Below are 17,116 nucleotides of genomic sequence, written 5' to 3' on the forward strand. Positions count from 1 at the left end.
TTTTAAAGGACACAATGAATATAAGAGGGTTATTTCATAAAGGTTCTTTTCTCCTACCTGAGCCATGATGGCGCACACCTCTAATCCCAGCACTCGGGAGGCAGAGGCGGAGGGATCTCTGTGAGTTCTAGGCCAGCCTGGTCTATAGAGAGTTCCAGACAGCCAAGATTGTTACACAGAAAAACCTTGTCTTGAAAAGCGAAAGGAAGGAAGGGAGGCAGGAAGGTTCTTTTCTCCTACAGAGAAGGCTAGGAAACCAAGGCCTCTATGTTTTTCTTCAAGCTCAGGAAACACGGGTGCCGGTCAGAATTAACTGGCTTGAGAAGGCTAGAATGAACTAGGCCATAGTCAAGCTGGAAAAGATATGCCCAATGCCCTGGCCTATAAAGGGTTAAAGCAAGCAAAGGCAGTCTGTACAACTCGCTCCAGGTCTCTCATATTGTTTTCTCTTCTCCTGGCCCCAAGCAGCCACTACTTAACTTGTTTGACTAAAGATATACTTTGAATAGGATCAGATCCAGTACCTTACCTACACTGACAAACAGTACTATGTAACATCTCAAAGTGGAGTGGGACAATAGGACTAGCTTCCTAAATCACAGCTTTGTATTATATCCACTGCCTTCACAGGTGGCTTAGACGTTAAAGGCTAGCCTCACAACCAAAATCTGATTGTTCAGACAGTTCTAACCTCTCCTACCAACAGCTCATTCAGTTTTGAAATTAAAAAATGGTTCAATTTGTGTCTGAGATTACTTGCACCTGACTATTATGTTTTATCATACAGATAGCTTTTACACTCCTTATATACACTATACTGTTTTTATGAGGCAGGCAGGGCAAATCTTTACCCCCATTTTAAAAACGCATCAAACCAGAAAAAAGGGGAAAAGTTAGTAAGGAGCTAGTGAGGCCTACAATGCAATTTGACTTAAGTATATTATTTTATTTAAAAAAAAACACACTTCTAAAGAAGCAAGAACTGAATCATGAAAGGGAATCACATTTTGAGTAAGAAGTGGCTTCCTGTGCTAACAGAAATAGCCACTGCTCTCCCAGAGTACAAGGGGTTAACCCTGCAGAGACACAGCACCCCTCTCTTCTCACCTTTGAAAGCAGCTAAGTACAGTGAAAGAGAGGAGCCATTTTTCTGGAAGTCCAACAAGAGCAAATGCAAAAGTGAGTGTCTGAAAACTAAGACCAAATCCCAGCTCCACCATTAATCCACACTGCAACTTCAAAGATGCTCCTTAATCATCGTTAAACTGGCTGCTTCGTAAAACTTAAGATGAAATGATGTATGCCAATTATTTAACAAAGTGCTCAAACTTGTGTGCAAATCGAAACCATTTAGGAAGCATTAAAATTTATAATAATGCGGATCTCTGTGAGTTCGAGGCCAGCCTGGTCTACAAGAGCTAGTTCCAGGACAGGCTCCAAAGCTACAGATGAAATACTGTCTCAAAAAAAAATTAATAATTACGTTCCGCCATTTATACTGGCTTAATTAGTTGGAAGTGCTTTTGATTTTCAAATATTCTTTTAAAGATCCCCAGATGATTCTTATGTGCAGATAAGCTTTGAAACTACTGAGTTATCTCAATCGGAATGCAAACGGTAGTATTACTATTTCAAATCTCATTATCCACAAAATTTAGGAAGACTTTGCCCAGGTTAACTCAGAAAGCAGATAGGACCTTAGGACCGAAGAGCGATAATTTCTTCGGTCAAATGTCAAACAGACTGGCAAAACTGGGGTCACGAAGCATGGAATATGCTGGTGAGACCCGCATTAGGAATACACACACACACACACACACACAAATACTTTTGATCCTTAAAGTCATAAAGAGCGGCGAAGAAAATCACTTCTTTCTCACCTAAGGCTTTCAATAATACCAAAGGCTATGATCCAACGGACAAACCATAAGATTCAAAATGTGTACAAAAAATGTGGAGAAGCCTGAGAAATGAAAGGCCACTGGTCCCACAGGACTCCGAAGAGAATGTTAATCTCTCAAGATGCTGCTTAAAGTCAATGTCTGTCTCGAACTTGATCCCCAAGACAGGATGTTTCGGGAGCCTGAATACTTATGTGCATCAGCACCGAGTGGATTGTCGAGATTGACAACCACAAACGACGCCTGCGGAAAGAAAGTGGAAGAGGAACCCTCAGCCACCCCACCTAAGGTTTAAGTCAAAGAAGGAAGGAAAACACTGAAAGGGCTCGGGGGCGCGCGGGGCCCAAGATCCCCGCCGAGGCCGCCATGCGCGCGGGCGGAGCCGGGGCTCGGCCTGGGGTTTCCGCTGCCGCGCCGCTCTCCTCCCCGCCCCGGGCCCGCGTGCGCGGCTCACACTGCAGGATGATCTCCTCGAATGCCTGCCTCTGCAGCCGGTCCCGGCGCCTCAGTTCCTCCGCGATGTGGCGCTTCCAGCGGGGAAAGTCTGCGGCGCGGAGGCCCGACGACATGCCGAACGCTGCCCCGGCGCCTCGAGGCCGCCGATCCGCGCCGACACTGGGGACTGCAGGCTGCGCCGTGCAGCGAGCAGCGGGCGCACGGGGGCCGGCCGCCGGAACCTCACCTCCACTCCCAGGGCACCCCTGAGGCTAGCCGGGATGATCTTCCTGTCCCTGAAGGAAATGACTTAGCAGGGGGCCGGAAGGCCCGCCTCGCCGCCGGACGTCGTAGACCGCACGCAAGCTCGCGGCCGGAGACGTCGCGGGACGCTCTCAAATGACGCAAACTCGAAGCCGGAAGTGTCGGTGGTGAGAAGCTGCCGCTGTGGGGCGCCCTGGCTGCGCGGAAGGAGACAGGAAAGTGTCTATTTTGTCCTTTGGTGTCTGTTCTCCTTTCTGCTTTTATATTTTTTTTGTTTTCTGTCTTGGCCCACCTCCGTTTTTCTCATTTCAGCTCCGAAGTGGGGCCACTCCCCTCCTAGTAACGAAATGTTGAGTGAGTTGAGTGACAACTTCCCGAAGCATTTCGTTGCCTAACCCTGTAAAATAGAAACGCTAATGGTACTTAATGGGATTGTGAAAAGCTATACAATGTAATTTCTGTCTTAGCTGCATGACAAGCCTATCTTTAAATAGACACATGTCCCTCCAAGGCCTACCCAATGTCTATCTGTTGTAGTGTGGGGCAGGCAGGCAACTGACTCTGTGTGTGTGTGTGTGTGTGTTTCGGTTCCTATTCCATCAAAGGAAATAAAAGAGTCGAGAGACACAATTTAAGCAGAAGTCGCTAGACAGAGAGAGGAGTGGGATGTCTCTGTTGGGGATTTTATTGACATTTTTTTATGAAAAGGAGGTAGGTAGCATAATTCATGGAGTAAGGCGTCCCCATTCCCCTCCCAAGTTATGGTAGACTAGTTCATACTTTTAGGGTATTCTGATTTTCCCAGGAAAGCCCACAAGGTATTATCTGGAGGAATGCAGACCCTTTGTGAACACATCCATACATGCATACATACGTATGAGCCTTAGTTTTTGATTAGCTAGGAGAGATATCTGCAGACTTGAGGACATTTAAGAACATGGGGAATTCTGCTCACCAGGAGACACGGCTGCTGTAGCTCTCTTGACACTGTGCTGGTTTTCTGTTTTGCTTATTTTCTTTTACCCTGACATAATCTGGGAAGAGGGCACCTCCACAGAGAAAGTGTCTTCATAAGACTGGCCTATAGACAGGTCTGTTCAGTGTGTTCTTGGTTAACAAACAAACAAACTAAAGGCTGGGCTTGAATGATTCACTAGGGAGGCAGAGGCAGGTGGATCGTTGTGAGTTTAAGGCCAGCCTGATCTACATGGTGAGTTCCAGGACAGCCAAGGCTACAAAGAGAGACCCTGTCTCAAAACAACCAAACAACAAACAACAAAAACTTAAGACAGTTGCTTCAGATCTAGCTACTCTTTGAGACTGTTCAAGCTCCCAGAAATAATCTCTTAGTTCTCTGATATGAAAATTGAGATTTAGCAGGTGGTGGTGACACATGCCTTTAATCCCAGCATTTTGGAGGCAGAGGCAGGCGGATCTCTGCAAATTCAGGGCCATCCTGGTCTACAGTGCAACTTCCAGGACAGTCAGGACTATGTAGAGAAACACTGTCTTGGAAAACAAACAAATAAGACAAGAAAGAAAATTGAAGTTTTATTATGAAAGTTGGGCCATGGTTTTATGATAGTTTCTCAAGCTTTACAAGGTTAGGAATGGAGATTAATATATCTTCTAGGACCCCCCCCCCTTCTCCCCGATTCTTCCCTCAAGTTGCTTTCTACCCAGAATTCTTGTATCTGCTTCTGGAGTAGCTGAGACCATACACAGTCATGTGCCCCTGTACCCACAACCACTGATCTTAGAAACACCACTACCACTAGAGAAGGGGATGGATGAAAACACGAGCTAATAAAAATAAATGTGAATCAGAGTTTGAGTCCATCCTTAGACTCCTAGGAGCCTCAGAAAGCAATCTAACAGTAGTAGAATCTGAATGGGAGAAACTGATGCCCAGATCCTTGAAAAGATGGCTTTGATTGACAAGCTCAACGGAACAGAAAACTTAGGTCCAAATAGAATTGTCTAGATGTCATTGCCTTCAACAGACTAGTGAATACATTGCCTTTAACATGTTAGTAAAGTTGTAACAGGGGCCAATAAAATGGCGTATTAGGTAAGAGCAACTCTTGCCCAGTCTGATGACCTGAGTTCAACTCTCAGGATCCACACAATAGAAGGAGATAATTGACTCCTTATCATTGACTACCTTATAATTGATAATTGACAGTTTTCTTTTTAACACACACACACGCATGTGCACATACAATAAGTAAAATGTAATTTAAAAAATAATGGAATCACAACAAAGTGGAGGTCACAGAAAGGGAAAGAAAGGTCCTAGAATCTTCTAATAAGATCCTTCAGAAACAGGTAAGAAATCCTTGGACCAGAACAAACATGGAATGGAGGAGGAGGACAGTCAGAACTATAGTAAGGACACTCCATTAGCCATCACTTTGGAGGCATTGAAAGGACCCACGGAAATCAGAGATGGAAGCCATTTCCTCCTACAGGGAAAGAAATGAAGAAACAAGTCCTGGAAGTCACCAGGGATATCTCCAACTGCAACAGTGCTGTCAACTGCGAAAGACCATGGCATCAGACCTTGACAACTAATCATGATCATTTTCTGACAGGGTATAATTAAAAGTGTTGATATTTTTTACTAATTTGCCCAGCCAGCAGCCACATGGAGTTGTGCCAAATAATATTTTGATGCATGACCATATACAAAAATGTTTGCCATAGCATTGCTAATAAGTGTAAAGTTAGAGATGGCTTTCCCAACCCTAAGAGATTGGCTAAATTATTGTAGACTCATTGTCAACTGCTCATAGTAAACGTAGTATAAGGCAGAGATCTTATTTGTTTAAAAGAAGTAATCCTAACTCCTAAGAAACTGTAGATACTTGCTGAATAAAAGATAATCACTAAGTGCAATAAGCTTTGCTCCACCCTCTTTGCTAATCACAGTTCTAGCTAGCACACCCTGAATGGCCTTGAGCCATCCTTCCTTTTAGTACTGTGCTCCCTCCCTCTGCAGAGTTTTGGGCACACTCCTGCCTTCTGACTTCACAGGGGACCGTTCTTAATAGCCAGGTCATATCTCCCTCTTACAAGCGTACATCCCTTCATAGTGTTCGTCACATTTGGAGTTTATCATTACTTGATGGAGGCCTGACTTCCCCCACTCACCTGTAAGTTGTATGAGACAAGAGCCCTGTGTATTTTTTGCGTATTATTACTTGTCCAGCAAAGGCAGGAAAGTTTTGAAGTAGTAGGTAGCCAACAAACACAGTTTAGTGAATGAAGAATACAAAACAATGATATTATCTTAGAGCATCACACTTGCAATGTGGTGTCTCCCCTCACCCCCGACTCATGTATCCCAGGCTGGCCTCAGACTCACTATGTGGCTAAAGCTGTGCTCGTACTCCTGGTCCTATCTCAGCCTTTCCAAGCATTTGGTTGTTCTGTTGCTGTGCAAAGACACCATGACCACAACAACTCTTATAAAGGAAAGCTTTTAAATGGGGCTGGCTTACAGTTTCAGGGGCTTAGCCCATTTTCATGGGAGCATGATGGCATACAGGCAGATGTAGTGCTGGAGGGGCTAAGAGTTCTACATCTGGATCTGCAGGCAGCAGGAAGAGAGACACTTGACCTGGCTTGAGCATTTAAAACCCCCAAAGCCCACCCTCCAGAGACACACTTCCTCCAATAAGGCCAAACCTGCTCCAGCAAGGCCACACCTAATCCCTGTCAAGTACGGACACTCCCTATTGAGTAAACATTCAAGTATATGAATCCATGCTGGGGGGGGGCATTCCTATTCAGACCACCACAGTGCCTTCTGTGCATTTTCTAATTTGTAAACATTATATTTGAACTATATATGCTCGAAAAAGTTTGAGAAATGACCATGTAGTTATTGATGAAACCAGCTGTTTGGCAACATGCCCAACTCTGTGGGTGCTAACATGCGCAGGAATACTTCTGTAGGGCTGTGAGCTATGCCCTTTTCTGAGCACCTCACATATTATAATTCACTTATTTCCCACAATAGCACGACTGGGTTAGCCAGGGTTAGCATTATCACCCTTATTTACAGGTGAGGACTCTGAGGCACAGAGAGATTAAGTAAGTTAGTTGCCTGAAGAAGCCTGGTTAGACCTGGGTCCAGGTGCAGGTGGTTGGATGCTATTGCTCATCTAGCTAGTCTTTGGTCCGGCTGGCATTACAGTCACTGGAACCCGCCAAACAAACAGATGTTCTTATGTTTTATTTTACTTTTGTCTTCAGAGACAGGGTCTCACTATACAGCTCTGCTGTCCTGGAACTTGCTATGTTGAACCCCCAGTTGGAATTTACAGAGATCCGCCTGCCTCTGCCTCCTGAGTGCTGAGATTAAAGGCGTGCACCACCACATAGGGCTAGAGAACAAATTTTAAGTATTCTGTAATCCATCTGCAAATTAGCCAGTAAAGCGGGCATCGCAGTTAGCCAGCAGGAAGTGATGGGGAGGCTGTGGTGCATTTACAGGCTCTATGGGAAACAAATGGACCAGAGATTAGTAACGGAAATCAGCAGGAAATGAAGCTGTCAGAATCCTGCAGTGGCTGATAACATCTAAAGAGATTTTTCTGTTCTGGTAAATAACAAGTGTCTACAGGATTCAGCATGCTCTGCTGGAAAGCAGCATGTGTGAAATGGATTCTGACTGCCCAAAATGGATGTAAAGCAGAACATGAAATATCTCCCAGCCCTTGTAGCAGCATGATAATCAGCACAGATTTGCTCACAGGAGTGGAAGGAGCATCGCTTACCAAGGCACTGCGTGGAAACTCTGCTTTCACTAAGACAAAGCTCTCCTGCTTTTGCATAATGGATTTTAGTGGAGTCATTTCTACTATTGAGACCTTACAGGAGATTCTCACCTTAAGCCTATGCTGGGTGACCTTTCCTAGGTAGACACAAACAAGCAGCTACTCACTGGACAGGGTACCAAGGACAGACCATAGTAATGGTTCCATCAAGACCCAACTTGATAAACTACTGAGTTTATTGGGTTTGCTTACAGAGCGTGGGTGAGGAGTTACAGAAGTGTAGATGACCCTAAAACAGCTATATTACCAAAACAATGACTTCTGGGAAGTCCCCATAAGGATGACTTCCCCATAGCTGCATAGATGAAGATCCCTCCAATTACTCTTCCATACTGTATACACTCTGTGTATACAAGTATCCAAAGTCCATGTGCATCTGGGGCAGAACTGTATGTAGCTGGTAGGGGAGTGCACTAGGGATTGAATGCCCGAGACTCTGGTGAGGGTCTGAGAATTTCCCCCTCCCCCTCATCCTATGAGGGAATGCCAAAAGGTCCAGTCTGGAAGGATGCTCACAAGTAGCCACAGCTGCTTCTGATGAAATTAGAAGTGACCATCGAGCTAGGAGGGTGGGATGGCCCTGGTGCCTGATCTTATCTGTGGGTCCGTAGCCTGGGCTCCAACCTGGAAGAGTTCTGCAACCTCTGGTGCTGTTTTCCTTGCCCTTTCTGTTACCTTGATTCCCTTTGTCTTTCAATAAGCAAATGAAAACAGTTCAGTCCCAGTGTGGGTCAGGCTTAGGGATGAGCAGCTCCAGGAAGACAAAGACATCCCAGGTGTGGGTACTGGCCTTCAGGAACTCTCTCTAGAGGGAGACCTGATCCTATATTATGTCTGGAATGTAACAGGTGATGGTAGGAAGTTCCTAGAGCTACCATTATCTTCTGTTCCCTTTATCCCTTTTGTTTTTATTCTCTCTTCTAAAAAACACAGTCCAGCCAGGCATAAATAAACTTTATTTATTTATGTTTGTTTACTTATTTTGGTTTTTCAACACAGGATTTCTTTATGTAGCCCTGGCTGTCTTGGAACTCACTATGTTGACCAGACTGGCCTCGAGATCTGCCTGCCTCTGCCTCCTAAGTGCTGGAATTAGAAATGTGTACCACCATGTCTGGAAGTCTCTGTGTTTTTAATTCTTCATCTTTATTTCCATTTCTTTTCAACTCTTCCTCAAAATATATCACCCCAAATGGAAGCAGATGAAGGGAACTGTGTTGCAGTATTACCCGTAGTTTGTGTTAGGGAAATGAATGATTGCCAAGAAACCAGCTTACACTGGGTTTCAGACACACCAGGACAACCCCTCCCACTCCACCTCCATGTCAATAATGGGACTCCCTTACTGGCATTCATCACTTGGCTTTTTCACTCCCTCTGTTTGCTTTTGTTGTCATTAGCGCTACTGATTTCACAGATGCTTGCACAACACAAGATATTTTCATTGTGAAGATTCTCATGTCCACATTTCTTTTGACAGACTGTTTGTTGTTGCTGTTGAGACAGAGTCTCAGTCTGTAGCTCAGGTTGACCTAGGACTTGCGCTCCTCATGTAGCCACCTTCAGACTCTAGGATGATTGAGGCATAACATGCCTTGCAGATTGCATGTCTAAAAACTGGCCAAGATGGCATTATCAGCACTTGGTGACAAGCAGCCCTCTTAGAGGGTGTAATGATATGTCCTGTCCCTTTAAGAGACAAGCCACGCCTGTAATGGAAAAATTAAAAATTCAGTAGGATTGGTAGGATCCCCACCACTGCAGGGGCAGAAACACTGTAGGTCCCCAAGTGGGGCAGGTGGGGGGGGCAGAACAGCCAGTCCCAGGCAGGGACAGCACACAAGACCACGCCCCAGATCTCCAAAGGCCGAAGGCAGCTGGTCCCGGGTGGCGGGAGAGACAGATGGATAGGCATGCCATGCAGAGTTGAGGTTGGATATCTATTTGGTGGGTTATGGAGGGGGAAGGGAGAAGGGGAGAAGAGCAGAGAGAGAGAGAGAGAGAGAGAGAGAGAGAGAGAGAGAGAGAGAGAGAGAGAGAGAGAGAGAGAGGAAGGGGAAGACAGAAGGGAGGAAGGGGAGAAGTGGGGAGAGGCAGAAGCTGCCTTTTTGAGAGGCAGATGGAAAAGGAAGGAACTCAGGCTGGAAGTTGAAGATCAGCCTCTGCCTCAGCAGAAGGTGGAGGAAGTGGGCATAGCTTGTCTCTTAAAGAGACAGGACAGACCATTACACCACCTACTCCCTCCCTTGTCCCCTGAGGCAGGCAGATCTTCCTTCCTGATAGCAGCCTGAGTCTCTTCCTTTTACCATCTCCTTCCCCCTTCTGTCTCTCCCTTCTCTCTCTCTCTCTCTCTCTCTCTCTCTCTCTCTCTCTCTCTCTCTCTCTCTCTCTCCCTCTCTGTTCTTCTCCCCCTTTCCTCTTCCCTTCCATAACCCACTAAATAAATATCCAACCTCACTCTGCATGGTGTGCCTATCACTCTGTCTCTCTCCCGGCTGCCACATGTCCCGCTGCCACATGTCTCCCTAACTGAGACCAGCCACCTTCAGAGACCTGTGGCATGGTCTCAGGAAGTGCCCATTTGTCTGTCTCTCCTCATGGGACTGGCTGCCCCAGCGAGGTCTCTTACCCACCACGTGGCTCCCTGCCTGGGACCCCTCATGGCTGCTGCAGCCACTCAGGGAACTGTGTCATCCCTGACTGGGACTGGCTGCTCTTGGGACCCTCTGCTCGCTGTCTGCTGCCATATGACCTGCTGCCACTGCAGATGGAGCCACTGGGGATGCTGTAGCATTTTTAATTAATTCATTACAGAGGGGTCCTTGTTATCTCCTCTGTATGTTTGTATCCTAGAATCTGGAAAGCTGGCTGAAGGATTTCACATGCTGCAGCTGCTGCTTTAATTTTTACATTTATTTATTTGATGTGTTTGAATAGTTTGCTTGCATGCATATATGTGCTCCAGGTATGTGCCTGGTGCCCTCAGAGGTAAGAAGACAGCATTGGATCCATTAGGAGAGAAGTTACCGATAGTTGTGAGCCACCATGTGGGTGCTGGGAACTGAACACAGGTCCTTTGCAAAAGCAGCAAGTACTTTTAACCATTGAGCCATCTTCCAAGCCCCCTTCACATGATCCTTCTAACACATTGGGACTGTGATTCTTCGCAGGTAGGGGAATCTCAGTTTCTTTAATCTTTAAAGAGAAATTATATTTCTCTTAATCACTCTTGCTTTCTCCTTCCGTGAATAACAGTTAATTTTATTGGGTGATTTTTGCGTACCAGGCATTATTTTCTAAAAAATCAACTTATTTTTTAAAATAATTATTTATTTATTATGTATACAATATTCTGTCTGTGTGTATGCCTGCATGCCAGAAGAGGGCACCAGACCCCATTACAGATGGTTGTGAGCCACCATGTGGTTGCTGGGAATTGAACTCAGGACCTTTGGAAGAACAGGCAATGCTCTTAACCTCTGAGCCATCTCTCCAGCCCAAGAATCAACTTATTTTTTTCTCACAACATTATGTTGTAACTACTAATACATTATTTTTATAGATGGGGAGACAAGACAGACATACAGAGGTGCTTGGTAAGTGACAGAGCTCAGATACAGCCAGGAAAACTGATGCAAAACCTCACTGGTTTAATTTTAAGCTAAATTCTGTGTTGTTTGTTTAGGGTTGAGTTAGTATAAGGTGCTGACATGCTTCTCATTGCCAATGTTAGACAAATGCGCAATATGACTACCTTACTGTGAATGAGAGATAGTCATCCAGATTCAGGGTGCTATGAAGCAGGGATATGACCAGTCCTCAGGAATCCCTGAGATGATTCTGGATTCAGAATCATAAGGAGATTTAGCCCTTGGCTTTTTTTTTTTTTGATGGATCAGCAGCCGTGCCTAACAACCATGTGGCGAGAAGGTGGGCCTGTCTTCCTTGAGGGTGTATTTGGAGGGGCCAGGGAGTCCTCAGAAGGAACTTGCAGAGCACGTCTTCTGCTGGGGCTGCCCAGCTCTCTGTCTCCTTTAGAAACAGCCTTCTCCTTACTGGCTCCATGCACTGTCTGTGTTACATGGAGTGTTCTTCTCATCTGTCACCTACCACTGTGGCAGCAAGCAAGCCTAGGGCTAGGTAGACATCAGGGCAGTTACTAAGTCCTTTCCAAGGTTGGACCTGTTCTTCTTCTCTCTAGTACTTGGTGCGAGCAGTCAGCCCTGTCCAAAATTCGGGAGTTTCTGGAACTGCAATCACATGAATTTTGAGTAAGTTCAATTCTGTTTTAAACGATAGTATTTGCTGGTGAGATACTGATTTTTTTAATTGTAAACTAAAAGTTATAATTAGAAAGACGAGAATAACTTAGAATATTAGAAAATACTGTTGTTGCCATATGTTGAAGCTATTTTTTTCTTTTTTTCCTCAACAGAGAATGAAGGGACACCATTTCAAAATGGGCTGTTCAAATGAGTCATGAGATATTTATAGCTCTGCAGGGTGCCTCTCCAACACTGCACTCTCATGTGGCAGAGCCAGAAAGTACAGCAACAAAAGATTTAACAAAGGGACACTGAACTATCATAGGCTGTGAGATCCAGCTCTTTGCTTAGCGGTCAAGTTGACATTTTGCCTTGAATAAGACTCAAAGTTGAAGCAGCAATTTGTTGATCTGCCTTGCAAAGCAGCAATTTGTTGATCAGCCACGCCTGACTGTTGGGCAGGGGAGCTCACGCAGTTGAGTGCCGACACCAAAGCTTGAGGATCTAAAGAGCTCACAACCCCAGAGTCTGTGCAAACTGCTGGGTAGGCTGTGTGTGTCTAAAACACAAGAACTAGGCAGACAAGCGGTTCCTGAAGCTCATTGCTCACCCAGAATAGCCATATGGTGAGCTCTAGGCTCACTGAGTGCCCCTGTCTCATTTTATCACCCGTGGACAGTGATAAAACGAGACAGCCAAGGTTGACCTCTAGCCTTTGCATAACCGTGTATCTATGTGGACCTACACACACCACATGCACACATCCTAGCAGCAAACCCTCTGTGCCCCCCCCCCAACCTTGACTGTCAGTTGTGGGATTGAGGGGTGCCTAGATTAGCAAAAAACTACCCAGAATGTGTCCATGAGGGTTTCCAGAGAGAACTGACTAATGGATAAAGAGCTGCCCTGAACATGGGTGGCACCGACCAATAAGCCGGAACCTGGATGGAATAAGCAGGGGTTTTCAGGAGGAGGAAGCCAGACAGCACTGGTACACACTTGGCTTCCTGTCCCTGTGATGTGAGCATCATAGCACTGCTGCAACCTCTGTGCCATTGAGGCCTGAAATCCCAACCTGAAGATAGTTTGCCTTCCTTAAATAGTTTCAGGTGCCTATCACATGGATGAAATCTGGCAACGACACCCAATTATAAAGAGACACCCAGAGACACAGTTTCCTTCAGGGCTGAGGCCAACGATGGCTACTCCCCCTGGCAGCATGACTCATGTCCTGACCATTTAAAAAAAAACTTAAAAAATAATTTATTTTTATTTTATGTGCATTGATGTTTTGCCTGCATCTGCACATATGTCTGTGTGAGAGTGTAGGGTCCCCTGGAGGTGGCATTACAGACACTTGTGAGATGCTGTGTGAATGCTGGGAATTGAACCCGACTCCTCTAGAAGAACAGCCAAACCACCAGTGGTGGCATACTCCTTTAATTCCCCGTAGTCGGGAGGCAGAGACAGACAGATCTCTGTGAGTTCAAGGCCAGCCTGGTCTAGAAAGTGAGTTCCAGGACAGCTAGGGCTGTTACACAGAGCAACCTTGTCTAGAAAACACAGAAAGAAAGAAAGAGAGAAAGAGAGAAAGAAAGAAAAGAACAGCCAATGTTCTTAACCGATGAGCCATCTCTCCAGTCCCCAGTCCTGACTGCTTTTTAAAATTTTAATTTACCTGGATATGGTGGCACATGTCTTTAATCCCTCCCAGCACTCAGGAGACAAAGTCAGGCTGATCTCTGAGTTTGAGGCCAGCCAGGTCTGCAGAGCAAGTTCTCGGACAGCCAGGGCTACATAGAGAAACCTTGTCTTGAAAAAAAAATTTTTTAATTAAAACAATCTTTTTTATACAATGCATTTTAATCATATTCTTTCCCCTCTCTAACTATTCCCAGGTCCTCCCCACCTCCTTACCCAACTTCAGGTTCTTTCTCTTTCAAAAATACCCCGAAAATCAAATCAAACTAAGAGAGAGAGAGAGAGAAGAAAGAAAATCAAATAAGACAAACAATATCGAAATAAAACAAAACACAAAAAGCACATAAAAAAGCCCAGAGTTCATTTGTGTTGCCCAGCTATTCCAGAGCACGTGGCCGGCCGTGAAGTACGGTTGATATTCCCTGCAACACTCCACTGGAGGAAACTGATGGTTTCTTTTCCACCAGGTATCTAATTACAAACAGCTTCTTGTTTAGGGGTAGAACTTTGGGTCTACTTCTTTTGCTCCATGCTGGAATTTGTCTGGTTTGAACCCTTCATGCTGCCAAGACCTCTGATGTGGGAGTCCCCTCTGTATGCTGTGATTACCATTAATGAATAAAGAAACTGCTTTGGACCCATAGCAAGGCAGAATTTAGGTAGGCAGGGAAAGCTAGGCTGAATTCTGGGAAAAAGAGGGGCAGAGTCAGGGAGATGCCATGGAGCCACCGCTGGAGATAGATGTGCTGAAACTTTGCAGGTAGGCCACGACCTCGTGGTGATATACAGATTAATAGAAATGAGTTAAATTAGTATGTAAGAGTTAGCTAATAAGAAGCTAGAGTAATGGGCCAAGCAGTGATTTAATTAATACAGTTTCTGTGAGATTATTTTGGTTCTAAGCTAGCAGGGTGACCGAGAACCAACAAGCAACCTCCCTCCAAAAGATCTCTGTGAGTTCATGTGTCTGTCAGCCCTGCTGTGTCCGGAAGATGCTGTTTCCTTGGAGTCATCCCCCACCCTGGCTTTTGAATCTTTCCCCTTCTTCTTCCACATAGATTCCTGAGCCTTGAGGGGAGGCTTTGATAGCGATATCTGTTCAGGGTGCTCCAAAGTCTCTCACTCCCTGTACAATGTTCAGTTGTGGATCCCTTGGAACCATCTGCTGCCAGGAGAAGCCTCTCTGATGAAAGCTGAGTAAAGTTCTACTCTACAACACCATTTCATCTGCTTTTGTCCCAAATGTCCCTGTGCACTCCTTAATCTCTTGTCAAGCTTCCCATAGCTAAAGATTCCCTTGAATTTTCTCTACGTCTTTCTTAATTTTATCAATGTATATAGGACAAGTAGCTTCTCCAGTAACTAAAGGGAAGTACAGACCTTGTTTTTCTGAAAACATAGGCAGTCCAGCTCAGGGCAGAAGGGTGGCCAGGCATGTTTTACCAGCATATTGCCTCTCTAACAGAACATTTGAGGTGGGGAAGTAAATAATGAAGAGAGATTATTTGGCTTATGGTTTTGCAGGCTGAACCATCCAAGATGGAGGGACAGTGCCTGCCAAGTGCACCTCAGTACAGCCAAAGAACCACATGGAGGGAGAGCAGCGGGAGGGAGGGAAGGGAGAACTCATCCTTTCCTATGGGCCCACTCCCTCAGTAACAGCATCAACCCATTCAATGATGGCAGCTTCCTCTTCCCACTGCCATACTGGGATAAAAGACCCAACACATGGGCTCTGGGGATACATCCAAACCATAACATCGGTGAAGCACAAAAGGATGGCGGAAAATTATAACTGTCCTGTCCTTCAGGCTCAAGCAGTCTAGCCCCACCCTTACAAAGAAGAAGAGGAGGAGGAGGAGGAGGAGGAGGAGGAGGAGGAGGAGGAGGAGGAGGAGGAGGAGGAGGAGGAGAAGGAGGAGGGGAGGAGGAAGAGGAGGAGGGCAAGAGGAGGAGGAGAAGAAAGAGAAAGAGTGGCCTTTATGGAAAAGAAGTTGCTGGTGAGGAAGTATCAGAAAGACAATCAGCTCTTTGATTCCGGCTGGTGATTTCCAGGCCTTAAGCTAGAGGGAGCTCACTGGAGGAAGGACTCTGAACTGCCAGCGAGGGAAACTGCATGTCACCCTCTGCAAAGGGATCAGGACCTGTCCCTGGTGTATGAGCTGGCTTCTTGGAACCTATTCCCCATGTTGGAGCCTTGACACGGGGAGAAGCTTGGTCCTGCCTTAACTTGATATGCCAGGCTTTGTTGACTTCTGTAGAATTGAGGATGGATGGGGTAGATGGGAGGTGGGGAGAGGAGACAGGAAACAGAAGGGAGAGGAAAAAAATTTTTTCCAAGACAAGGTTTCTCTGTAGCTTTGGAACCTTCCTGGAACTTGCTCTGTAGACCAGGCTGGCCTCAAACTCACAGAGATCTGCCTGTCTCTGCCTCCTGAGTACTAGGATTAAAGGCGTGCGCCACCACTGTTATGATTTATGGCACAAGTGAGACCTTGGCGGATCCCAGGCAGGTGCAGGACCATGGCAGGTAAGGGGCAGACAGATATTCCACGCAGAGAGAACTTGGGTATGGAGAGTTTATTTAGTGGGTGTTGGGAGGGTATGGGAGGGTAGAGGGGTTATGGGGGGGATGAGAGAAATAGAGGAATAGAGAGAGTGGGGAGAAGAGGGAAAGGGGAGGAGTGAGGCAGAGAACTGCAGTCTATAGAAGAAAAGCAGACCTAGACCAGCTTTGGGGTGTGTGTGTAGTGATTGGGAGTGGGCAGAGCTTATCTCTTAAAGGGCAGGCCAGTATAATTCTAACAACCACTGCCCAGCTAAATGAAAAATTTAACAACAACAACAACAACAATAGACTATTTCTGAACTGTCAAGCTGGCTTAGCAGGTAAAGGTACCTGCCAAGCTTGACCACCTGAGTTAAATCCCCAGACCCCACCTGGTAGGTAGGATCCCTAGAGGTGAAGAAGGAACCTACCAAGGTACCCACTCCTCCACATTCACTTCATGGAGAGCCCAACTTCCCCTCCAGCCCAGGAAAAAAATCAAATGGTCTAAACCTCCTCATGGCAACCTGTGGTTTCTTCCCGGACTGTCTGGACTGCCGCTGGATCACTGACAAGATGTGGTACTGTAAAGCTTCTGGGGCTTCATGATAGAAGACTTAGAATTCTGCCAGTGCATCCTATAAGAAGCCGTCTGCCACACAGCTGACTATAAGGAAGCCCAAGACAGACTCATGCTGGAACTGATAAGAGGGGACAGGGATGCTTGGTCAGTGATCCTCAATTGCAGCCATGACAGCCGAGGCCTGGGATTCGTGAATGAAGAAGCTGAAGGAAGCTTTGGATGACCCAGCCCTGGCAGCCAACCAACTGTAACTTCAATAGACCTCCAGATAAGAGCACCCAGCTGAGCTACAGAAGTGTGAGAGTAATAAATTGTGGGTTTGTGCTTTGGGGTGCTATCCAAACAAAAATGAGGTTCTCTCAGGGAGGAAGAAGGAGACCACCACTGTGCAGGCTACCAATTGAGTTCCCCATGCACTTCGGAGAGAATGCACAGAGACCCCACAGTGTAGCCGATGACTGTCCAAGTGCAGGCTAGATCATTCGGGTATAAACATTTCATATTTTTTTGAGTCTGATCTTTTTTTTTTCCAGCATAGGGATGAACCTACTTATTCTGAGAGATGACTGGGGTGA

General features: G+C 45.9%; 1 protein-coding gene across 3 annotated transcripts in view; it reads right to left on the reverse strand.

The window, feature by feature from the left end:
• The window catches only part of Atg16l1 (autophagy related 16 like 1), a 34,286-nt gene extending 31,644 nt beyond the window's left edge, over positions 1-2,642 (reverse strand). For 2 of the 3 annotated variants that reach the window (XM_038338805.1, XM_038338804.1), the window contains exon 1: positions 2,356-2,642. In XM_038338805.1, the coding sequence (XP_038194733.1) occupies positions 2,356-2,470 (115 nt within the window). In that variant the 5' untranslated portion in view covers positions 2,471-2,642. The remainder of the gene's footprint in view (positions 1-2,355) is intronic. The other variant, XM_038338806.1, reaches the window with a different exon arrangement.
• Positions 2,643-17,116: the final 14,474 nt, after the last annotated feature.

Source organism: Arvicola amphibius, chromosome 8 (genome assembly GCF_903992535.2).
Source record: "Arvicola amphibius chromosome 8, mArvAmp1.2, whole genome shotgun sequence".
NCBI lineage: Eukaryota > Metazoa > Chordata > Mammalia > Rodentia > Cricetidae > Arvicola > Arvicola amphibius.